This window comes from Gymnoscopelus microlampas, assembly GCF_963454915.1.
Source record: "Gymnoscopelus microlampas genome assembly, chromosome: 1".
Classification (NCBI taxonomy): Eukaryota; Metazoa; Chordata; class Actinopteri; order Myctophiformes; family Myctophidae; genus Gymnoscopelus; species Gymnoscopelus microlampas.
Genome location: NC_139962.1, coordinates 64784129 through 64809475, shown reverse-complemented (window position 1 = coordinate 64809475; position 25347 = coordinate 64784129). Strand labels below are relative to the sequence as shown.

Sequence of the window (25347 nt, the reverse complement as noted above, 5' to 3'; positions counted from 1 at the left end):
GAACACAACCTTTCTACCACTGCATACATTGTAACATTATGCAAACATTGCAATTCCTTTATTTACTGCTCCCGAAGTCTGGGGTGACCAATCAGGGCCCAGTATCCAAATATGGGCGGGTTTATCACCTTTTTTGGAACACTGACGTACAGCGGAAGAGACTGTAGTTTCATTTCTTAAACGATGATTGCAAAAACGTGAATAATCGCTCACGTCAACCATTTTTCAGTTTTTACAAGCCGAGTCCCGACCAACTTAACTATGGTCTGCCTTCTGTTTACAATTTCATTACTGGCGCTTGTGTGTGACATACTGTAGCAGGCTGCGCTGCTCTGATTGGTTGTAGGTCTAACCAATTGCATCCAGAGCCATTCTTTTGAAACCGCCCCTTAATAGCACCAGACTCATATCCACGCTGTGATATAGTCTGGCTACGCGAGGCTAGAGAAGTCCATGTTTACCGCTGTTTCAGCTCGGATATTTGTGTTAATAACAGAGGACTCAACGTTAGAGCACAGCAACCTTGATAGGTTTGAACATTGCGGGCATCAGTAAACACTCTGGGCCCGATTTAGCTTGGCGTCTTAATCCATATGACTTATCTCATTAGCATTTTTTTTATTATTATGGAAAACATTTTTAAATAGTGAAAATAGCCCATCTACAGCAAGCTTAGCGGCTATTTTCACTATTTTAAAATAATATTAGTCAGAAGGCATATAACAAACCAAAAAATAGGGCAAAATAAGGCCCTCCGTGTTACTCAGAAGCACTCCAAAGTGCTCCTCCACTCAAAAACGCTTTTTGTGGATACAGCCCCAGAGAACAGTCCTACTCTACAGAGACACAAAGGACAAGGTGAAGAACTGTGTGGATTTGGGAAATACGGAGAGCCAGGTTCTTATCCTCATGATGAACTTTTGTCTGAAACATCTTGGTGAAGTGACTTAATGATTTCCCAGAGAAACTGAGACAGGACAGTGTCAGTGGAAGCCTCTCAACCAAAATGTCACGTCTGTTTGTTGTTCCATTAAATTGGGCCCAAATGTGCAGAGTATTGAGTGCTCCTATCGCTGTGTTTCTCTGGACAGTCAATATTTTAATGTCATGGGTACAAAACGTAGAAAAGTCCTGAACCCTTTTCCCTCACATTTCCTAGGGAAGCTAAACCCATCTGTGGCAGTAAGTTTTAAAAACTATCTTTAATTGCAATGTGTGTGTGTGTGCGTGCGTGCGAGCGAGTGTGCGTGCGTGCGTGCGTGTGTGTGTGAGGTAGAGTTACTACATTAAGTACATTTGCTAAGTACTCCACTACATCTCAAAGGCAAATATTGTACTTTTACTCCACTACAATTACTAGTTACTTTTTAGACTTTTATTATTTTCGCAAGACAAACCACTTCAGCCCTATAAACATTTAGGCCATTTGAGAATAGTAGATCTACAAGCTCACCGCGACGCATTTTGAGCTTGTAGATCGGCTATTTCCGAAAGATGTTTTACACATTTCGAATTTGTGAAATGGGACATTATGCACAATGAGTACTTTTGTACTTTAAGCATATTTTGATCCCAATACTTTTGTACTTTTACTCAAGTACATTTTGAATTCTGGACTTTCACTTGTAAGGGCGCGCTCCCACCGCACTTTTATTTTACCTCGGGGGCAGAATCTGCCAATGCTTTGTCAATGCAAATGCGTGGATTCCTGGTCTTGCGGATTTTTTACAAGAATCCACGCATTTGCATTGACAAAGCATTGGAAGATTCTGCCCCAGAGGTAAAATAAAAGTGCGGTGGGAGCGCGCCCTAACAGAGCATTTCTACATTGCAGTACTGATACTTTTACTTAAGTAAAATATGTGAATACTTGTTCCACCACGTGTGTGTGTGTGTGTGTGTGTGTGTGTGTGTGTGTGTGTGTGTGTGTGTGTGCGTGTGCGTGTGCGTGTGCGTGTGTGTGTGTGCGTGCGTGTGTGCGTGCGCGTGTGCCTGTGCATGTGCATGTGTGTGTGTGTGTGTGTGTGTGTTGTACCTCTTGTCGTCTCTGTACCATTCAAACTCTGGTGTTGGCACAGCGGTGGCATCACACTGCAGAATGCCCATGCGACCCACCTGGCTCTCTGTGCTCTGAGTCTTCTGTATGGTGGGAGGATCTAAACACAGTCACAGGAAAAGGAAACGTTCAACTGTTACACAGTGGTGTAAAGTAACTAAGTGCATTTACTCAAGTACTGTACTTAAGTACAGTTTTGAGGTACTTTTACTTTCCTGGAGTATTTCCAATTGTCTATACTTTTACTTCTACTCCACTACTACATCTCAGAGGCAGATATTGTTTAACTCCACTACACTTATTTGAAAACTTGAGTTACTACAGATATAAATTATTACATTACTGTATAAAACATGCATTTACCACTTTAGTCCTATTTTATACCTAGGCTATTTGAAAATAGCAGATCTACAGCTTGTAGATCTGCTATTTTCAAACACTTTTGTAATTTAATGTTGGTACTTTAAGTACATTTTGACACCAATGCTTTTGTACTTTTACTCAAGTAAAATTATAATTCCTGACTTTTACTTGTAACAGAGTACTTCTACATTGCAGTATTGATACTTTTACTTAAATAAAACATTTGAGTACTTTCCACCACTGCTGTACACTTATCTTTAACACATTGGGTGCCAGAATTCTATAATAACAGATTACGTTTGGTGCCAGAAATCTCACCGTTGCGCTGCATTGTGCTGTTTAAATCTGTAGACTCCACGACGAGTGATCCATGAAAAAAAAAAAATCATGCGTGTAGGTTGCGCGATGGTCCTGGCTAAAGCCTGGAACAACAACATGTCTCACACGAGTCACCATGGCGGAGTAATCTCGGATCGAACGGGACTCGTTTTGCCCTCAGTAAAAAGTTTAAGGGATTGTAGGCAAGTTCAGAGATAAAAAAAAGAAAAAAACTGTTGTCAAACACCGCCCCTCCACTTCCCCCCCCCCCCTCCTCCTCATCAGCAGGGGGGGGGGGGTGGTTCACTCGGAACAGTTCACACGGACGCGCACGGTGCGTTAATTTACGTCCCGGACAACATAAACTGTAGGGAAAATACGGATTTCACAAAGAGGACTGTGTTTCAATGCAGGAAAACACCCCAGCATCATTATATAGTGGCTGATAGAGGGAAAAAAAATGCAAAATATATATATATATAAATATTTTTTAAATTTAGGCTTAATGTTGCCTAGAATCCCTTTAAGGAGATACAGAGGTTTTTAGCCAGGAGATATGAATGGAAGCGGATGGGAGCGAGATTTTTTGGCTCTGTGATCCATCTGTCCCTTACTTCTTAGAGTGTTCATGGGTGATTCCAGGGCTGCGCTAGCCCCCCCCCCCCTTGTGGATAAAACGAGAAAAACAAAAAGGTATGAAAACCGTATATATACGTTTTTGGCACTCAATGTGTTAACATGTATATTAACTTAATCCGTTTTATACTTTGATGTACGACAGGCAGGGCCGCATTAAGCGTGGAACTGGTGTTCCACGGCCCGCAGCCTGCAGCCTGCAGTGCCCTGTGAGAATTGTGTATTTCATTTTTGTGTATTTAAAGAAATAGCCTTCGGAAATAGCCAAAACAGCCGCCACATTAGCTCAGACTATTTCACATTGCAACGTGTTGTGAGCTTGTGGATCAGCTATTTGAGCTGAACCAACTCTCTCCCCACAGTGTCTGTGAGTCCCAGAAGGTGATTAACTTTGATTAAATTATTAGTTGTCTTTGTCAATAATGAAAGGCTATGGTAAACATAATTATTGTATTGTATCGGCTAAGCCTGGCCTCAGTTGGAATATCTCAGGCAACGATGATGATAATCTATATACTGTATAACTGTATACATACAGTGTAGATGACATTCTATACTGTATATCATACACTATGTGAGAGGTAATGTTTCAGTCTGTTTCTCCTGTGTTCTTTTCAGAAGAAGAACATTGTTCATGCTAACGTGTGATTAACACTGTGATAATAGCGTAGGGAGTGATTCAATTGATTATTCATTATCAATCTACGCTGGTGTGGTGAAGTCATCACATTTAAACAGATGTGACAAGCTATTGTTTTAACCCATTAAGACCGGGAACGCATCTGTGTCATTTTAAGATTTCTTTGGCTATATAAAAATAGCAGATATACAAGCTACAAGCTTGTAGATCTGCTATTTATTTGTTTTAATTGTGAAAATGTGTGCAAATCGTTAGGTTGAATATATATATACTTTTTTAAAGCGAAAGTTTTTAACTCAAATATTTTTACAAAGTCACTCTTTTTTTCATTTTACAAAAGTCTTGTAAATCCTTTTTTTACATTTTTTTTTCCAAAAGTTTTTTTAAATAATTTTGTTTACTTATGTTGCTCATTATTATTATCAATGTTTTTCAAACTTTTGGTGTCAAGGACCCCCAAAATAATATGTATTTGTCCGCGGACCCCCTCCCATCTAAAAATAGTTAATCTACAAGCTCATAGCGCGGCACTCGGTGCCGTGCTATGAGCTTGTAGATCTGCTATTTTTGAATAGCCAAAGAAACCTTAAGGGCGGCTTCACACTGGGTGCGTTTGAAGCGAAGCGTTCCCGAGCACGCTTGGTTGGCCAGCATTCACACTGGCCAAGACTCGAGACCATTTCATTTAACAGTAATGGTAAATAGGTGCCTCATGGGGGCGCTGTGGACTATGACGCTTTGGGAGAGAGAATGTGATTCACAGAAGAAAAGTCATTCTAGAGTGAATAATAAAGTTCTGTGTTCCTGACATTGTCTTGAGTTATAATAACAACAGATGAACAATACACAACCAAAGCACCCAGCCAGCACGCCCACTTGGGTCCCATATGGGTAAATGGTAAATGGTGCATTTATATAGCGCTTCTATCCGAAGCGCTTTACATTGATTGTGCCATTAACCCATTCACACACACATTCATACACCGATGGCGGAGGAAACCATGCAAGGCACCAACCTGCTCATCGGGAGCAATTAGGGGTTCAGCGTCTTGCTCAAGGACACTTCGACACTAACTCTAGAGGAGCGCCCCAGCCCGGGATCGAACTGGGAACCTTGCGGTTTTCCAGTTCACACTACCCGGCCACTCTACCCCTGAGCCACTGCCGCCCCTTGTACCTTGTACCGCCGGGTACAAGCTGGGCTACTTGGGTACCAAGTGGGCATGGGCTTGAACTGGGCAAATTATGAGGGTCCCACGTGGGCTGCATGTGGGCTAACTGGGCGTGGGTTGGAAGCGGGCCAGCCCACTTGGGTCCCGCGTGGGCTGCATGTGGGCTACCTGGGCGTGGGTTGCAAGCGGGCAAGCCCACTTGGGTCCCGTGTGGGCTGCATGTGGGCTAACTGGGCGTCGGTTGGAAGCAGGCAAGCCCACTTGGGTCCCGCGTGGGCTGCATGTGGGCTAACCGGCATGGGTTTGAGGCGGGCAAGCCCACTTGGGTCCCGCGTGGGCTGCATGTGGGCTAACTGGGCGTGGGTTGGAAGCGGGCAAGCCCACTTGGGCCCCGCGTGGGGCCCATGTGGAGCCCACATGGGCCCCATGTGGGCATCCCAGATGGGACCCATGTGGATCCCGCTGACATGCCGACATGGGGCCCATATGGTTTAGCCCACCTTGTACCCAAGGTGGGCTAAGCCCAGGTAGAACCCACCTAAAGCCCACATGGGGCCCATGTGGGGCCCAGGTAGAACCCACCTAAAGCCCACATGGGGCCCATGTGGGGCCCAGGTAGAACCCACCTAAAGCCCACATGGGGCCCACGTGGGGCCCATGTGGGGCCCACCTAAAGCCCACATGGGGCCCATGTGCGCACCCCGGACCATAGTGTGAAACCGCCCTAAAATGAAACACATGCGTTTCCTTCCCGGTCTTAAAGGGTTAACAAGGATGCCAGGGGCCTGGTGGAGACAGAGCAGGAGCTAGAGAGAGGAGAGACTCCCAATGGACTGTCTAGTGGAGATGTGACGCTCCTTACGAAATGTATTCACTGGATACAATTCACACTCTATATACAGTACATTTAGATCCCAGGTACGCATTTGTACAACAGTTTTGTAACGGTACAATATGTACAAAATATATGCATCGTTACTGATTCAGACAGAGGCCCATTGACTATGATGTGCTTAAATATTAAAGGAGCAGTTCACCCAAAAAAAGTACTTATTTTCTATCAATTGCACACCCCATGAAGCCTTGAATTCATGGATTTTGTTTTTGTCGCATTCCTAAGCCAATAATTTGATTCCTGTCGCCTACTGGCTAATGTATCCGGTAGGAGACAAAAAGTAGATTATTTGTGTCTCCTACCGGAAATACACCAAATTATTGGCTTGGGAATGCGACAAAAAGTGGTTAATGTATGCTTCGCAATAATAATACAAATCTTTTGAAAATAGCCGATCTTCAAGCTCACAATGCGTGAGCTTGTAGATCGGCTATTTTCAAATGGCCGAAATATATATAGGGCTGAAGTGGTTAATGTATGTTTTGTAATAATAATCAAAATCTACAAAGTAACTAGTAACCAAAGTTGTCAAATACTTGTAGTGGAGTAAAAGTACAATATTTGCCTCTGAGATGTAGTGGAGTAGAAGTAAAAGTACTGGAAATTGGGAATACTCCAGTAAAGTAAAAAATACCTCAAAATTGTACTTAAGTACAGTACTTGAGTAAATGTACTTAGTTACTTTACACCACTGAATCCCTCCATCCATCCCATCCATCCATCCATCCATCCATCGTGTCATCTCTTACAGTTAACGAGCACGTTGACATATTTGACGTCGGGCGTGGCCACGTCGTTGCTGGCCATGCACTGGTAGCGTCCCGCCTGGTTCCTCATGATGCCTGTGATGTCCAGATACTCCTCTCCATCCAACGGCTCCGCTGCACAAAGACGGACACATCCAACCAAAGAGGAGGAGAGGTGGGAACAGAGAGAGAGAGAGAGAGAGAGAGAGAGAGAGAGAGAGAGAGAGTGGAAGACACAGAGACATTGAATCAGTACAAAGGAAAGGTGAGAAGAGATATGAGGGACACAGACAATAGGCTCTATTCACAGCAGCCATATTATGAAGACATTCACAGGTGTTACCAATGATACTAATGAAAGCTCTGTTCCATTCTGGTCAAACAGAGTCAGGGTGCTGATATTGTGCATGTTGGCCCACTGGAAACACTCTGTTACACCAGTGGGTCTACAGTTGGGGTCAAATGGCCCCTTACAGGTGTGTAACGGGTCCATTTGGTTCCATTTGTACACTCTCAGAGTTATGGGGGTCGTGGAATCCACTGTGATAGACTAAATGGAACAGAGCCTTCATTAGTATCATTGGTAACACCTGTGAATGTCTTCATAATATGGCTGCTGTGAATAGAGCCTATGGAGGGAGGCAAGAGAACAACATTTGTTTTTGAGTTACTAACCGGGTGTAAAATATGTCCTGTACTTCTCTGTCCTCTGGCTTTGTCCAATAACTCTCTAACTATACTGATGTAGAAGGATATATTCTGATAACTCTCTAACTACCCTACTGTAGATGGATATATTCCAATAACTCTTTAATAACCATCTAACTATCCTCCTAACTCACGCATGTGACATCACACCTTGTCTGGGGTTGCTTGCTGTTCGTCAAACCTGGATTCAGTGAGTGACAGTGGTGTAAAGTAACTAAGTACATTTACTCAAGTCCTGTACTTAAGTAAAATGTTGGGGTACTTTTACTTTAGTGAAGTATTTTTTTATACTTTTACTTTTACTCCACTACATCTCAGAGTAAAATATTGTACTTTTACTCCACTACAATTATTAACATTTTTTAGTTACTAGTTACTTTGTAGATTTGGATTATTACAAAACATACACTAACCCCTTTTAAACTTTGGCTATTTGAAAACAGCCGATTTACAAGCTCACAATGCGTCGCCGTGCGACGCATTGTGAGCTTGTAGATCTGCTATTTTCAAAAGATTTGTATACATTTGAAAAACTTGAAATGGGACATTCTGCATAATGAGTACTTCCTACTTTTTGTTCCTTAAGTACATTTTGATACCGATACTTTTGTACGTTTCCTCAAGTGCATTTTGAATACCGGACTTTTACTTGTACCAGAGTATTTCTATATTGCTGTATTGATACTTTTACTTAAGTAAAACATGTGAGTACTTTTACCACCACTGGTGAGTGATAGTCTGAAGAACAGATTTAGTTGTAGAACACCATAATGCAGATATGCAGAGCTCAAGAAACTAGCAGGACTTTCACAGGTAAACTTCAAAAAGACATGGACCAAACTAAGCACATGATTTTGGGGGAGTGGAACATTAACTAGGCTACTCTATAGCTTCTGTCTCTCTGCAGTCATTATCTGCAGTCAGTGTGTGTGTGTGTGTGTGTGTGTGAGAGAGAGAGAGAGAGAGAGAGAGAGAGAGAGAGAGAGAGAGAGAGAGAGAGAGAGAGAGAGAGAGAGAGAGAGAGAGCCCGTATACCCTTCCCCTTTCTCTTTTACTTCCTCTTCTGATTTAATTTTCCTGGGGAGCAACTTCACATTCTGTGGGTTTCTATCACAGTCCTAAATATCTATGCTCCATGTTGTCTGGGTGTGAAGGCTGTGAATATCTATGCTCCATGTTGTATGGCTGTGAAGGCTGTGAATATCTATGCTCCATGTTGTATGGCTGTGAATATCTATGCTCCATGTTGTCTGGGTGTGAAGGCTGTGAAAAGCTCTTTCTGTCGACAGTGGGATGAGCATTACTCACTGTGTTTCCCGCCCACCTGTTCCCAGACACTCAATGCAGTTACAAATCCACAAATCCTCCACTCTTTCTGTGAATGATTTGTATCGAGCATAAAACCCCACAAGGCATATTTGTTGTTTAAAAAAGAGAGAAAGAAACAAAAACCCATCAGAAAAACAAGACTTTACATGTGGGGCCAATAAGCATCAAAGGTTATCCGTACAAATGTCAAGGAAAGCGTTTCATTAGAGCAGGAAAAGACCACAGGGGCTAAGGCATATGTAGCCAGCTAATGGTTTAACCCATTAAATCCGGGAACACGTCTCTTGTCATTTTAAGATGTATTTGGCTATTGAAAAATAGCAGATATACAAGCTCATAGCGCGGCACTCGGTGCCGCGCTATGAGCTTGTATATCTGCTATTTATTTATTTTTATCGTGAAGATTTGTCCAAATCTATTAATATATATATTTTCAAAGTGAACATTTAAACTAAAACCTTTGCTTCTGGGGGATTCTACAAATGTCTTCTAAATCCTGACAGTTTGTTGAAAAGACTTATGTTGCTACAATCAGTGGTTCTCAAACCTTTTTCACGTCAAGGACCCCCAAAATGATATGTATTTGGCCGCGTACACCCCATCTCAAAATATGCTGTTCCAGGGACCACCAAGAAGCAAAGATTTGAGTTGAAAAAAATGTCACTTTAAAAATATATATATTCAAAGATTTTCACAAATCTTCACGATTTTCCAAAAAGTTGAAGTATGAGCTTGTATATCTGCTATTTTTGAATAGCCAAAGTATAAAATAATGATTAAAGTGGTTACACACCGGTCTGAAAAGGTTAAAAAAGAGAGAAAGAAAAACCCATCAGAAAAACAAGACTTTACATGTGGTGGCAACTAGCATCAAAAGTTATCTGTACAAAATGTCAAGGAAAGCGTTTCATTTGAGCAGGTAAATACCACAGGGGCTAAGGCATATGTAGCTAGCTAATGGTTTAACAAGCTGACAGGTTTGTTAGCCATGCACACAACACCTCTCTCATCTCCTTAAGGTGGTGAAGAGTGGACTTGCTATAGAGAGAATGTCAAGCATGTCCATGAAATGTGCTGTGCATCAATCACACTGCATGAACACATCAGCAGTGGTGGAAAGTAACTAAGTACATTTACTCACTTTATACTTGAACTTTACTACGACAACCATCCAACTGTCCATACTGTTGGATCGTCTCAGACTGCGCTGTGGCTGTGATTAGGCTACTGAAATTGCTTAACAAAAGACTGGGCAAGTGGGCAGACAGGGCAGCGATTCACGCCCTCAACCTTCACTGAAACAAGTCACTGAAAAGTGAGTTAATCGAGAATTAATTATTTTTGCACAAACACACTTAAGAACTCAAAGGCCACCAAAGAGTACTTTCAGTGTGTGTAGATTCTGTTCTTACCTGAGAACAGATCACAGCAAAGAAAACATTGCAGTATACCAAAATCTTCTTAAAAACTTCTTAAGTGGGTCTAAGAAAAGAATGTCCTCTTAAGAAAGTGTGCGTAGATTCTGTTCTTACCTAAGAACAGATCACAGCTAAGAAAACATTGGAGTATACCAAAATCTTCTTAAAAACTTCTTAAGTGGGTTTAAGAAAAAAAAATCTCCACAGAACGGTTGCTGCATGAGGCCCATTGTTTCCAATTACAAGTGTCAGGAACAGCACAGACACAAACACAGCTGAGAGGAACAGACGGCGGGCCACACACACTGGTGCCATCTCCCACAATGCAGCAGCCCCAGCCTGTGTCGTCCGTGAGGAAGAAGCCCAACAAGTCCACGGTGAGGCCTTTAAGGAGGGCCATTCAAGCAAGCCGCAAGTGGAGCCTGCAGTACCACCACTGCCCAAGAAACCATCACGCCAGAATGAAATGTTTGGAACGGGGGAGTCAGGTGCAAAGCTCAGGTCCTGGACCTGGTGAGACGGAGGAGGAGCCCGGCCAGGAGGCGGGTGTATGTTGCGAGACCCAAAACAGCCGTTGACCCCAGGCTACAACACTGATGATACGTCCCAGGTGCATCCATGTGATGTTTTCTCGTTATACATGATGACATCATTATGCAACAACATCACAATGTCCTCATCACAACCATGTCCTTTAAAGGTAATCATCAAATAAACAAACCTCATTTAGCAAACTTTACCAATGCATGCAGCTGCTTGTCCGGACTTCATTATTTTTTTTTCAATAGTGCTGAACAGACTGTCTGCTGTGCCGAGCAGGGAGATCACCACTAATCAGCTTCCTTGATTGACCAACCCAACTCATTGGCATTGTGGATTTGTCAAACTTTGTGTGTAAAGCTCGTGCCACTGAACCAATATAAGCGATAGTGAACACATTAGGACTCCTCTCCTTTACAGAGAAGGACCTTTTTTTTTCCAAACCCAGTTTGATCTGCAGTGTGAGAAATGCTCTGCTGGACGGTACATCTGAATGGAGCACCAAGAACATATGGTTATACCGCTGTGGCAGTGCAGCACAAGGTGTACTGCTTTGGAGGATTCTGGGACCGCAACAGTGATCAGATTAAAGTGAATGTTTTCAACACTGTCTCTGCGCTGGATGAAGTTGCCCCCAGTGACAACCGCAAGAGGAGGACGTCCCGTTGAGGCTCCTTCCAAGCGTAGCAGACCCACAGCTGTGCTGATAGACCGTATCATCTTCATCTGGGGAGGGGATCCTTTCTGCAACCTGTTTTACGGATATGATGCCGACACCCACAGATGGCTTGAGCCCAAGATGTCCGGTGCCGCTCCAGAGGCGAGGTATAACCACTCGGCCTGTGTCTTAGGGAAGGTCATGTATGTCCACGGAGGATGTTCCCAGCTGGGACGCACTAACGACATGTACAAGTTGGATTCCACCACAATGGTTTGGTCTTTGATAAAAACCGGAGGCGCACCGCCACCTGTTTCATCAAGTCACTCTGCCACCATCATTGGGACAAAGATGTTTGTATTTGGGGGCTATGGGGAACAGGAATACTACAACACCATCAGGGTGTTTGACACAGAGACCAACTGCTGGCTGAGCACGCCGCCTTCTGCACAGATTCTTCCAGACGGACGCAAGTTTCATTCAGCCTTTGCCTACAATGGAGAGCTGTACATATCTGGCGGCATTAACTGGGACGGGACCTTCAACGATCTGTGGAAATTCATTCCAAAGACCTTCACCTGGAAGAAGGTTGAGCCCAAGGGAAAATGCCCACATTCAGGAATGTCTGGGATGTGCTGTTGCATGGTGGGGGGTCGTGTCATCCTCTTTGGAGAATGGGATAGCAACTCACTTGATGACGTGTACATCTTGGACTTAAGTCCTAGTTTGAAGATGTTATGCAAACTAGCAGTTATTCAGTACGGTGTGGAGCAGTCTGAACTACCACATGACATCCGGTGGGAACTGGCAGCCATGACCTGAGGTGGAAAAAGGATATTCAAATGTTGTACTTAAGTAAAAGTATCAATACTGCAATGTAGAAATATTCCATTAGGGTGCGCTCACACCGCACCTTTATTTTACCTCTGGGGCAGAATATGCCAATGCTTTGTCAATGCAAATGCGTGGATTCACGCAATAGCAGATTTTTCCGCTTGTCGCGCAGACCTTGCGTTTATCCACTCTACACGAAGAAGCATAAAACTGCTGGAGGCAGGAGCTGATTTTCCCCCTCTGTCCAATCGGGTGAGTTGAAGGCGGACCGTCCCAAGACTCAGGAAGCAACATGGTGCTCTCAGTGGACCAACTGGTTGTAGCTGTTGCATCTCACCCAGTACTTTATGATTTGACCATGAAAGAGATCCATATGACTGACATTAAAGAACTGGCTTGGTTACAAGTCAGTGCGGTCGCAAAGGCTTCAGGTTTAGTGTAATAATATATTTAGTGTAATAATATTACTCTAACTATATAATTAATAGCCTTGTCAGTTAAACTTTTGCACTTGGGGTTCGTACATCTACATACACATTCAGATTTAAAATATAAAGTGCTTACCCCATGGCCACGGATTTTACAATCATGTACGGGCCCTCAGAAGTACCCGTATCTTCCGTATTGTTCAATAAAAAGCATTTTAAACCAATTGGTGACCATTTTCCCATAGAGTTATAATGTACCAACAGTGCAATACACCTCTCAACCGCTAGGGTCGCGTAGTTGAAAGCATACGGAGAAAATGACCACTGATTGGATTAAAATGCTTTTTATTGAACAATACGGAAGATACGGATACTTATGAGGGCCCGTACATGATTGTAACATCCGTGGCCATGGGGTAAGTACTTTATATTTTAAATCTGAATGTGTATGTAGATGTACGAACCCCAAGTGTGAAAGTGCAAAGACATTTTTTTGTCTTGTGGCTAGTGTCTAGTGGCGGTGCGGGCTACGGGGACGGTCTTGAATGTGAGTGACAGGTGCGTCACAGCGTTTTTTTTAGAATCCGCTGGCTGCAAAAAACTGTGGCCGCGCACAACCTGCGTTTAACAGCGGCCAGCCAACTTTTGGTGAGAGCGCGCCCTTACAAGTAAAAGTCAGAAATTCTAAATTTACTTGAGTAAAGTTACAAAAGTATTGGCATAAAAATGAACTTAAAGTACCAAAAGTGAAAGTACTCATTATGCAGAATGTCCCATTTCAAGTTCAAATATATATATATATATATTTTTTTGTTGTTGAAAATAGCAGATCTACAAGCTCACAATCGCGACGCATTGTGAGCTAGATGTATGTAAATATATATAGGGCTGAAGTGGTTAATGTGTGTTTTGTAATGATAATCAAAATCTACAAAGTAGTAAAATGCCTAATGACATGCCAACATAGGGACACCAAGTTGAAAGTGTGTCTGAGTTTTAGAAAATGAAAAGAAAGACTATTTGTGCATGTTTTAATTCCATTCCATGCACGACTTAAACCTATAGATGGGAAACAAAAAGATGTATTGAAAATATATTTTGAAAAAAAAAATATATATAGAAAAAGTGGTCCTCGGAGCACAGGTCTCCGCCAGGTCAGGTAGGTATTGTCCTGGTGGCGCTATAATAGGCCAAGGGTGGAAAGGGTGCCATTTCTTCTTAGGACTTGCACGGCAAGCAGACACTGCATTCATGATTTGAGGCATTTTGTTCCAAAAATGTGTTATAACTAATAATGTAGGAAATGTGGAAAGGGTGGCATTTTTTCCGCGGCCTAGTGGGAATGTGTGTGCAAAATGTCACCGAAATCTCATGCTGCGTTCATGATTTGAGACATTTTGTTCAAACGGACCAATCCTGCAAACTTTGGAATGGAAAATCGGATAGATCCGTGTTGATCACATGATTATGGAGATACTTTGTACCGATTTGTGTGATGTTTGGACAAAATCTGTAGGAGTAATATGAAAAAAATGTTTTGCAAAAATCGGCCTCTTGGTGGCGCTATGACAGGCTGATCTGAAAAATGGATGCCAAAGCAGAGGTTCTGCTTTGTTATCTAGGGAGTGTGTGTGCACAGTTTTGCAGTGACCGGGCCAACGGTGCCGGAGATTAGCTGGTCACAGACAGAAGGACACATGGACAGACGGACAGACGGACAGACGGACAGACGGACAGACGGACAGGGTGCAAAACATACTCTCGGCCATGCCTTTCGGACTGGCGGACACAAAAAGGAAAATCATTAGGTCCACCATGTCAACAATGCAGGTCTCTTAGTAATTCAGAGACACAATTATTTGAGGTGAATGAGGGAGCCATGGTCTCTACAGTCACACCAATAACTGCTATAACATTAGATGATGTATTCTACATAACAGGGGAATGCAGCCTGGGAGCAAACGGTGAGTGGTGAGCCAGGTTTCTGAAAGTCCACAGCCCTCCTCTGAGACACAGAGTGAGTAGATGAAAATTATGCCATTTTGTATGCTGAATGTTTGCCTTTGGGGTTCTGTGCACTTCTTTGATACAGTTCTTTCATACAAAGATTATTTGGTTTCAGGGAGTAGCAGATCTACAGGCTGCAGGACAGTGATTTACACTGCAGTGATTTACCATCACCATGGTTCTGCATTTATCCGTGTGTGTGTGTGTGTGTGTGTGTGTGTGTGTGTGTGTGTGTGTGTGTGTGTGTGTGTGTGTGTGTGTGTGTGTGTGTGTGTGTGTGTGTGTGTGTGTGTGTGCGTGCGTGTGCGTGTGCGTGTGTGTGTGCGTGCGTGCGTGCTTGTGTGCGTGCGTGTGTGCGTACCGTAAAAGTACAATAGTATTGGTATCAAAATGTATTTAAAGTACCAAAAGTAAAAGTACTAAAATGTTTGAAAATAGCCGATCTACAAGCTCACAATGCGTCGCGATGCGACGCGTTGTGAGCTTGTAGATTGGCTATTTTCAAATAGCCTATGTATAAAATAGGGCTAAAGTGGCTCATGTATGTTTCATAATGTAATGTAATAATAATGTAATGTAATAATTTATATCTGCAAAGTAACTAGTAGCTAAAGTTTTCAAATAATTGTAGTGGAGTAAAAGTACAATATTTGCCTCTGAGATGTAGTGTAGAGTGTAGAGTAGAAGTAAAAGTATATATAATTGGAAATACTCCAGTAAAGTAAAACATACCTCAAAATTGTACTTAAGTACAGTACTTGAGTAAATGTACTTAGTTACTTTACACCACTGCTCGCCATCACATCGGTTTTCCAGAGAGAGAGAGAGAGAGAGAGAGAGAGAGAGAGAGAGAGAGAGAGAGAGAGAGAGAGAGAGAGAGACAGACAGAGAGAGAGAGAAGGGGGGAGGATACCCTGAACACAAACCAGCAACTTCATCTGGCAACTGGATGTAATTTGCATATGGTTCATACATCATTCATTGTCATCACTTCACCACAATGTGAAACATTTATTTACTAAATGCTAATGTATGCTACGCAGCTCATTTGCGACACTTCAGAGTTGAGCAGCACACAGTGTGTGTGTGTGTGTGTGTGTGTGTGTGTGTGTGTGTGTGTGTGCGTGCGTGCGTGCGTGCGTGCGTGCGTGCGTGCGTGTTCGTGTTTGTGTATTAAATATGGCCTCCTTTCACCCGAGCTTCTCGCCAGACAATGAACAATGAGGAAAAGAGAATGACACTCCTCAACCAGACAGACAGACAGACAGACAGACAGACAGACAGACAGACAGACAGACAGACAGACAGAGAACAATAATGCAGAGTAAAAGTATAGGTGTTCATTTGGCTGTGAGTCAATGTAGGCCTAAATCTCACAATTGAATTCACAGTGAGCAGTGGGAGAGACAGGGAGACGGAGATAGTGTACACGGTGACACGGTGGTAGGGAAGGAGACAGTCCAGGATACATGTCAAGGTCACTTATCATCGCCCTCTAAAGAGCAGAGGCCCTGCCAAGCATGAATATTCCACTGGAACATTCATGCTGTACAAAGGAGTTTGGCAACGTTCCAAATCAATGGACTCGAACAGATGTCTCTGTTCTAACGACACTGTGACAGTAAGATTTGTCATGAACGAACCCGATACTCTATTACTTCACTTGAAAGCAGTGGTGGAAAGTAACCAAGTACATTTACTACTGAATTATAATTTTGAGGTACTTTTACTTTACTCGAACATCTATCTATCTATCTATCTATCTATCTATCTATCTATCTATCTATCTATCTATCTATCTATCTATCTATCTATCTATCTATCTATCTATCTATCTACCTACCTACCTACCTACCTACCTACCTACCTACCTACCTACCTACCTACCTGTCTGCCTGCCTGTCTGTCTGTCTGTCTGTCTGTCTGTCTGTCTATCTATCTATCTATCTATCTATCTATCTATCTATCTATCTATCTATCTATCTACTGTACCTATCTACTGTACCTATCTTCCTATCTATCTAACAACGTGCTCTCATGTTCTCATGTGCATTTAATGTTTTCCTCTGTATACTTGTATTCATATCTCATCTGTCCAGTGGTGTAAAGTAACTAAGTACATTTGCTCAAGTACTGTACTTAAGTACAATTTTGAGGTACTTTTACTTTACTGGAGTATTTCCAATTGTCTATACTTTTAGTTCTACTCCACTACATCTCAGAGGCAAAGATTGTACTTTTACTCCACTACAATTATTTGAACACTTTAGTTATAATAGTTACTTTGCAGATATAAATTATTACATTATAACACACACAATAACCACTTATGCCCTATTTCAAGGCTATTTGAAAATTGCAGATCTACAAGCTCACAACGCGTTGCATCGCGACGCGTTGTGAGCTTGTAAATCGGCTATTTTCAAACATTTTTGTACTTTTACTTTTGGTACTTTAAGTACATTTTTATACCATTACTTTTGCACTTTTAATCAAGTAAATGTTGAATTCCGGACTTTTACTTGTAACAGAGTACTTCTACATTGCAGTATTGCTACTTTTACTTAAGTAGAACATTTGAGTACTTTTCCCACCACTGCATCTGTCCCCATTGGTTATCAAGCTATTCATCACAGTATGCTGATGCTGACACTATGTCAGCATCAGCATCCTCTCTGTGCAGTTTCTTACACACAACGTTCTCTCTCTTCTTTAATCACTCAAACCAGACTATAGGAACTTTGGAGTTGTTGCTCAGGACCTGATCAGACTGGTGAGCAGAGAGCTGAGGAGAGATGTCAGCACCAAGGACAGCTCCGTGCTCATTGAAGGAAGCTAAAACATGTCACAATGCTCACGTTGTGAGCTTGTAGATCAGCTATTTTCAAATACCCAAAGTATACAATAGTGCAGCGGTTCTCAAACTATGGCTCGCGACCCAAAGTGGGGTCGTGGGAAGGTGCCATTGGGGCCGCGCAAAAAAAAAGTGAGGTCATTGCGTTGTTCAACGCGGCTGTTTTTGTTAGTCTGAGAGCGAGACGGTACAGTTAGATTTAGATTTAACTGTGGGGTCGCCAAAAAAAAGAATCCCTCATATGGGGTCGTGGTATAACAGAGTTTGAGAACCCCTGCAATAGAGTTTACAAAACATACACAATGTATGTTTTGTAATAATAATCTAATCTAAAAATAACTCATAAGTTGCTAAATAATTGTAGTGGAGTAAAAAGTACAATATTTGCCTCTCAGATATAGTGGAGTAGTAAGTTTAAAGTATACAAAAATTGAAATACTCAAGTAAAGTAAAAGTACCTTGAAATTGTACTTAAGTACAGTACTTGAGTAAATGTACATATTCCTCCACTGCAAGCCAATGGCAGATTATCGATTGAATTGAGTGTGTCAAAGAGCATCTTTGCTTGCATTGCATAGCAACTACAAGCTCATAGCGCGGCACCGAGTTCCACGCTGTGAGCTTGTAGATCTGCTATTTTGGGGAAAAAACGTGAACCTTTGTGTTTTAAAGCGAACATTTTTAACTCCGATCTGTGCTAGGGTTAGGGTTAGGGTTAGTTCCTCCACTGCAAGCCAATGGCAGATTATCGATTGAATTGAGTGTGTCAAAGAGCATCTTTGCTTGCATTGCATAGCAACTATACAAGCTCATAGCGCGGCACCGAGTTCCACGCTGTGAGCTTGTAGATCTGCTATTTTGGGGAAAAAACGTGAACCTTTGTGTTTTAAAGCGAACATTTTTAACTCAGATCTGTGCTAGGGTTAGGGTTAGGGTTAGTTCCTCCACTGCAAGCCAATGGCAGATTATCGATTGAATTGAGTGTGTCAAAGAGCATCTTTGCTTGCATTGCATAGCAACTATACAAGCTCATAGCGCGGCACCGAGTTCCACGCTGTGAGCTTGTAGATCTGCTATTTTGGGGAAAAAACGTGAACCTTTGTGTTTTAAAGCGAACATTTTTAACTCCGATCTGTGCTTCTGGGGGTCCCTGGAACAACATATTTTGAGATGGGGGTCCGCGGCCAAATACATATCATTTTGGGGGTCTTTGACATGGAATAGTTGGAGCACCACTGATATAGCAACATACTGTTAGGATTTAGAAAACATAGATTTGCACACATTTTCAAGATTTTTCAAAAATCGCAGATCTACAAGCTCATAGTGCGGCACTCGGTGCCGCACTATGAGCTTGTAGATCTGCTATTTTTGAATAGCCAAAGAAATCTAAAAATGACACAGATGCGTTCCCGGGCCTTAATGGGTTAAGTGGAATCTGATTATTTTTGTCTGCATCCAGAAGCCTGTAAATCTGTCATCCATGTATCCACTCTCCATGCTCTGCCTGTCCTTCTGTCATGAACAAGACAAGCATGACAATTATCATCTCATTATATTCACAGTACAAACAGAGAGACGGGAGACACCGCTGAAGCTTGGTGACAGTCGTAATCAATGTGACACCTTGAGAAAAAACCCTCTTATTACCTACTTATTTATAAATACCGCCGTCTAGACATAAACCCTGCTATTACCTATGTTAAGGACATCTGTATTTTGGTACTCAGAAATCTGAACTGTTGTCTCTTGCCGTATTTTGTCTTCTGTCTTCTAAGTATGAGGGATATTTAGTACCTCAGTAGGAGCCAAACTTGCATGTACAACAATGTAGTGTAATGGAAAACCTTGTCTGACTCAAAGCATGGCTATTCTCATCACACCTTATATACTAGGCTTCAAACCGAATACTTACGTCAATGCTTTCTCTATATGGTCACAAAAGCTAAAATAAACTATGACTATCACTTTGACATGCATCTGTTTCAGTGGTGGAAAAAGTACTCATATGTTTAACTTAAGTGAAAGTATCAATACTGCAATGTAGAAGTACTCTGTTACAATTAAAAGTCCGGAATTAAAAATGTACTTGAGTAAAAGTATAAAAGTATTGGTATCATAATGTACTTAAAGTACCAAAAGTAAAAGTACTAAAATGTTTGAAAATAGCGGATCTACAAACTCACAACGCGTTGCGATGCGACGCGTTGTGAGCTTGTAGATCGGCTATTTTCAAATAAAAATAGGGCTAAAGTGGTTAATGTATGTTTTATAATGTAATCATTTATATCTGCAATGTAACTACTGTAGTAACTAAAGTTTTCAAATAATTGTAGTGGAGTAAAAGTACACTATTTGCCTCTGAGATGTAATGGAGTAGAAGTAAAAGTATAGACAATTGGAAATACTCCGGTAACGTAAAAGTACCTCACAATTGAACTTAAGTACAGTACTTGAGTAAATGTACTTAATTACTTTACACCACTGTGTGAAAGTATTATAATAATAACTGCTGTACTCATACTTTCCTAGACACCTACTTATCAACACATTCTGTCATCTAGACAGATGAAAAACAACTAAAAAACAACATCCAACGGCAACACATTGGTGCTATAATGAGAGTCAATACAACTGGAGACAACGTTTCTACTTTATATTTATTTGATAATTATCCTTTGGCTTACTGCATATTTTTACCGTTGCCTTTTTGACTTGTTTTATTTCTGTTTCTTGCACTGTTGAAGATAGCTTCAAGTTGAAGCTCATCATTGTCAACAAGTATTGAAAAAATGATGTTGTTGTGCATTTGCTGATGAAAGACTTGAACTTTCAGGTAAGTTTTGTTTTTATTCTGTTTTTCTTCTCAGAAAATTACAAAAAATACTCACTCAATACTGAGTCATATTTGCTCTTACTTACATGCTTAAGGGTGGTTATTATGGTGTGTTAGTCAGCTGGTGTTGCTTTAGTATAGAGCTGTATGGCTTTGACTGTGCAATTAAACCACATGAACACCAGCATCCCTATTCCACGCTGGACATTCAGTGAAAAAAGCCGATCTACAAGCTCACAACACGTCACGTTGCGTTTCATAGATTGTTTTCATTGTGTATATTCTAGTGTTTGAGCTCCTAGTGTTTTCCTAGTGCTTGTTCTTTGAGACACACATACAGGTATTTGGAGTGTGGCCGAGTCTGCCATTTGCCTTGGAGGTGCAAACAACACAGGTCTCTGCACTGAATTTGAGACAGATTGTATACAACTAGAAGTTCGGCCCCGACATGGAACCACACACTTGTCACAACTCGTGTTTTGTCGTTTTATTTTAGCCAAAAATGACCACAGGTCATAAACCTGAAAATGCAAAAAAATAACTTGGCATTATTCATTGTATTCTAAAATAGCTAACACAGTATAGTCTCGCGTTGCCAGACTGTTGCCTCCCACAGTTTTCAAATGCTTCTGTTATAGCATTCAGAGATTGTGGGATAGTTGTTTGGCTACGCGAGACTAAACACAGTAGGACTGAAATGATCTGAAATGACTACATTACCCATAATGCATCCTACACGTGCATTGCACGGGTCAAAGATGCCATTACGTTAGTTACTGGAGTTACTATAGTATAGAGCTACACATGGTTCTCCACAGGACACACAAGCCCACAAAATACACCATCTGCAATGGACTAACTGAGCAGCAATATTAACATTCACCACACACCAACGTTCATTGTTGACAAAGTGAGTGTTGACAACAACTGCTGCAGCCATGACTAGGGTTGCCAACAGTGCCGTATTAGCCGGGACGCCCCGTATTTGAGCCAAAAGGGGCGTGTCCCGTACGGGACTTTGTTTGTCCCGGACTCCGGTGTAAAGGGAAAAATAAAAAATATATTTCTGTTTGCGCACACTGCAGTGTCTGGCTGCGTGTTTGTGTGCTTTATGAGATGGGCGCTAGGACCGCTCAGTTGACAGGGCAGGCACAGTGCTCGCACGAGTGCTTGTGTGTGTGTGTGTGAGATTTTCTCCGGTGGGAACGGCATCATTGTTTGTGTGGCATGTCAGCCTGTTCCCAACCCTAACCCTAACCCTAAAACCGAAATAAAGTAACAAAAAAAAGTAACTTTATCCGCGGGAAACCCGAAAAAAATCTCGCGCGCGCGCACGGGGGACCCATCTCTCCAGTTCTGGATGTTGGCAACCCTAGCCATGACAACAGCATTAGCGTTAGCTACATGCTAACGGTAAAAGTCTGTTAGCGTTAGCCGCATGCTAACGGTTGATATTAAGCAACCCCTGGGCACTGATCATTCAAATACAATGAACGCTATCACAGTAGTGGACATAAACATTTACATTAGTAGCAGGCTGCAGTGACCTTAAAGTGTTGACAATATGAATGACAGGGCGATTTATTGGAGAAATGACGGTGATTGTGCTGTCCACCTCTGACAAAATGTCGCTGACTCTCGCCTCTCGTTGCTGTGGCTGACTGTCATGGCTGCTGCTGGCTCTGCGAGTGTGTGGTTCCTGTCCCATAGGGTGTGGAAAGGCTGACTCATGACCCGACCAATGAGAGTTAGCGCTTTCAGTGTTGCTAAGATACGGTGTGTGGCCCATAGCGTGTCTGGCCCATAGCTTGTAGATCTCTCGCACATGATTGGCTTAGCCTGCGTTGCCAGGTCTGTTTTTTTGTGTAAGCGATTTACACACAGACTGTTAAGGGTGTAGCTCTAAACAGGATATAAGTGTAAATATGTAATGTAAATACCCTGTGTCTAGCTATGTAGGATATAAGTATAAATATGTAATGTAAATATCCTGTGTCTAGCTATTGCTTTACGTGTCCGCTTAATGTGGGTAATGTTGAAAGAAAGGAAAAGCAGCTGAAGCAGCCATGAGTACCGTTTGTTTTTTCATGAACCTGGTTGCTTGTTGCTCGCGCACAATCTGGCAACACTGGCAGGTTGCTCGCGCACCCAAGCAGACACAGAGCCGCAACCAAGCCCCCAGAACCCAGTGCTTGCATTGAAGCGAAATGGACATGCTGGCCATTCGTAGGTACTGCAGCTTAAAACGGATGGGGCCACTGCAAATGTATGAGCAAAAACGGTTTCGACCAATGGGCTTGACTCACAAGCTTGCGCACAAGCTTGCGCACAGGGACGCGCACCTCTGTGACGTAAAACGCGTCACTTCTGTGACGCAGAACCCAAATAGGCTACGCCCATCACACTTTACAACCCGGAAGAAGGGGTGAATTCGCTTCATGCGCTGTGTGAGCAACTCAATGCAAGTGGACGGGAGGCGATATCCGGTGCCCTCTCTATTATTTTTAACTCTATGGCCGCAACCCACAGAAAAGCCACAGGCACGCAAGCCACGGAGACACGCATGCGCGGGGCACAGTCACGCATGCGCACCTTTGCTAATTGTAATATAGGGATGATAGATGTTTCTGTCCTAGTGTAAAATTATGGTTAAGTATCGTATTGCAGGGACCTGCAACATGTATGGAAAATTAAGACGGGTGCAAGAAGCACCTTTGTTTGCCAATCTATGGTTCTAACAGAAACAGAAAGTCTATGTGTCGAATATAGACCCCCCCCCCCCCCCCAAGCGCTCAGCATGACCTTCTGAGCAGCAATCTGCTATGTGAAGCTGAAACTGAATTTCCCCTGTGGGATAAAACAACGGTGTCCCTTTCCCTCCCTATACCTGAGGGGTTGAGTAGTCTCCAGGTGATGATAGGGTCTGGTCTGCCACTGGCCAGACAGCTGAGTGACACGTTACTGCCCTCGTTCACATTGATGTCTTCTGACACCTTGTAGATGTTGGCTGGAACTGGAGGGACAAGGGATAAAAACATCATTTAGGAGCATGCGTCATACAGAAGGTCACTTTTTACATGTCATATGCACCAGGATGAACCTGGGTATGTGATAATATACAGCATGAAGTTTGAGGACTTTCTGGTATGGTCTGTTTGTCAGCTGGGGTTGCTGTAGTATGGAGCTCTATTGACGGTGTGATTTAACCACATCTCTCCAATGACCCCCAAACACCCACAGCCTCTTGTTGTGAATTCACAAAGAATGGAGAACTTCATGAATCGTACTTTAGTAGTTCCAATTTCCAATACTTTTACTTCTACTCCACGACATCTCGGATCCAAATATTGTACTTTTACTCCACTACATTTATTTGAAAACTTTGAACTAGTTACTAGTTACTTTGTGATTATTATTACAAAACATACATTAACCACTTCAGCCCTATATACATTTCGGCCAATTGAAAATAAAATTGTAGATCAGCTATTTTCAAAAGATTTGTATACATGTTAACACAAGAACGTAGTCCTACGGTCCATTAAATCCAACTGTTAAGCGCCGAGACCGTAGTGCTACGGTCCGGGTGCTTTTTCCTTTTTTTCGATTATTATTATTTTTTTTAATTTTCTACACGGACCATTTTCAGTGTAACACCACCGGAACGGAACTATTTGCGATCCGGTTTTGCCGTTCCCGTCGGCCTCCACGCACGCACGCACGCACGCACGCACGCACGCACGCACGCACGCACGCACACACACACACACACACACACACACACACACGTACGTATGCACACGTACGTATGCACAGACATTATGCAGACTGGCACGCACGCCTACACACAGAAAAAAAAGGAATCCGGCACTCTCTACTAGAGTGTGGAAATATCTGCTCCAGAACTCCAATCACAGATGCCATGACTAGTTTAAAGTCTGTGTGTGAGATCTCTTATTAATAAGCTTCAGTTCCCACCAACTCTCTGAAGACACTAATCATTTTCATTCTAACTGTGTGTGAATAATATTAGGCTTCTGTTTGTGAATTGGACTTATTTTGCAATGAGACTAATTTGCATAGAGTTGGAGCCAAATGTGTGAATGATATTACCATTTTAAATAAGTGCAAATAGCACTGGAGCTCTGAGATGTGTGTGTATGTGTATGTGTATGTGTATGTGTATGTGTATGTGTGTGTGTGTGTGTGTGTGTGTGTGTGTGTGTGTGTGTGTGTGTGTGTGTGTGTGTGTGCACACATGCGTGCGTGCGTGCGTGCACGTGGCATACATTTGCGTAGCAGTGTATGTATGTGTGAGTTGTTCCAAAGCAGAAAAGCAGGGTTTCATCTAAGTGCAGTGTTTAATGATGCTGCCTCACCATCACAGCACTGCCATCGCCCCACCACACACCCCACTCACTGCCATCACCCCACCACACACACCACACACACACAACATCGACAGAGACAGAGACAGAGACAGAGAGAGAGAGAGAGAGAGAGAGAGAGAGAGAGAGAGAGAGAGAGAGACACACAGAGAGACAGAGAGACAGAGAGACAGAGACCGAGAGGAGAACTCTTCACCTGTTCAGCTGGATTAAGAAACGTTGACTCGTTCTGTTTTAAAGCAATTCATCCATGTAATCAATCAGTGAGGATGAGGGGGTCTATATATCACCATTATAAACTGGAGGTGGGCCACACACACACACACACACGCACGCACGCACGCACGCACACACACACACACACACACACACACAATAGTTTTTTTTCCCCCTCTGTCCCTCTCCAAAACAACGATCACCCCAACCACAACTACACATCCTAGAATGAAGGAGAGGTTTTGGGTTTGAGCAGGGAGATGTCTGACTGGACATTAATTAATTCCAATTCATTTATTTATTTA

General features: G+C 42.5%; 2 protein-coding genes across 2 annotated transcripts in view; one reads left to right on the top strand and one right to left on the bottom strand.

Moving 5' to 3' along the window:
• Positions 1 to 25347, top strand: part of LOC311051909 (GTPase IMAP family member 8-like) — a 644135-nt gene that overhangs the window by 160484 nt on the left and 458304 nt on the right. The window lies entirely within an intron of this gene.
• LOC311051919 (limbic system-associated membrane protein-like) overlaps positions 1 to 25347 on the bottom strand; it is a 182942-nt gene that overhangs the window by 9075 nt on the left and 148520 nt on the right. The window contains exons 4-6 of the mRNA XM_084066645.1: positions 23326 to 23451; positions 6830 to 6961; positions 2036 to 2156 (exon numbers count right to left, since the gene is read on the bottom strand). Of these exons, the coding sequence (XP_083922771.1) occupies positions 2036 to 2156; positions 6830 to 6961; positions 23326 to 23451 (379 nt within the window). The remainder of the gene's footprint in view (positions 1 to 2035; positions 2157 to 6829; positions 6962 to 23325; positions 23452 to 25347) is intronic.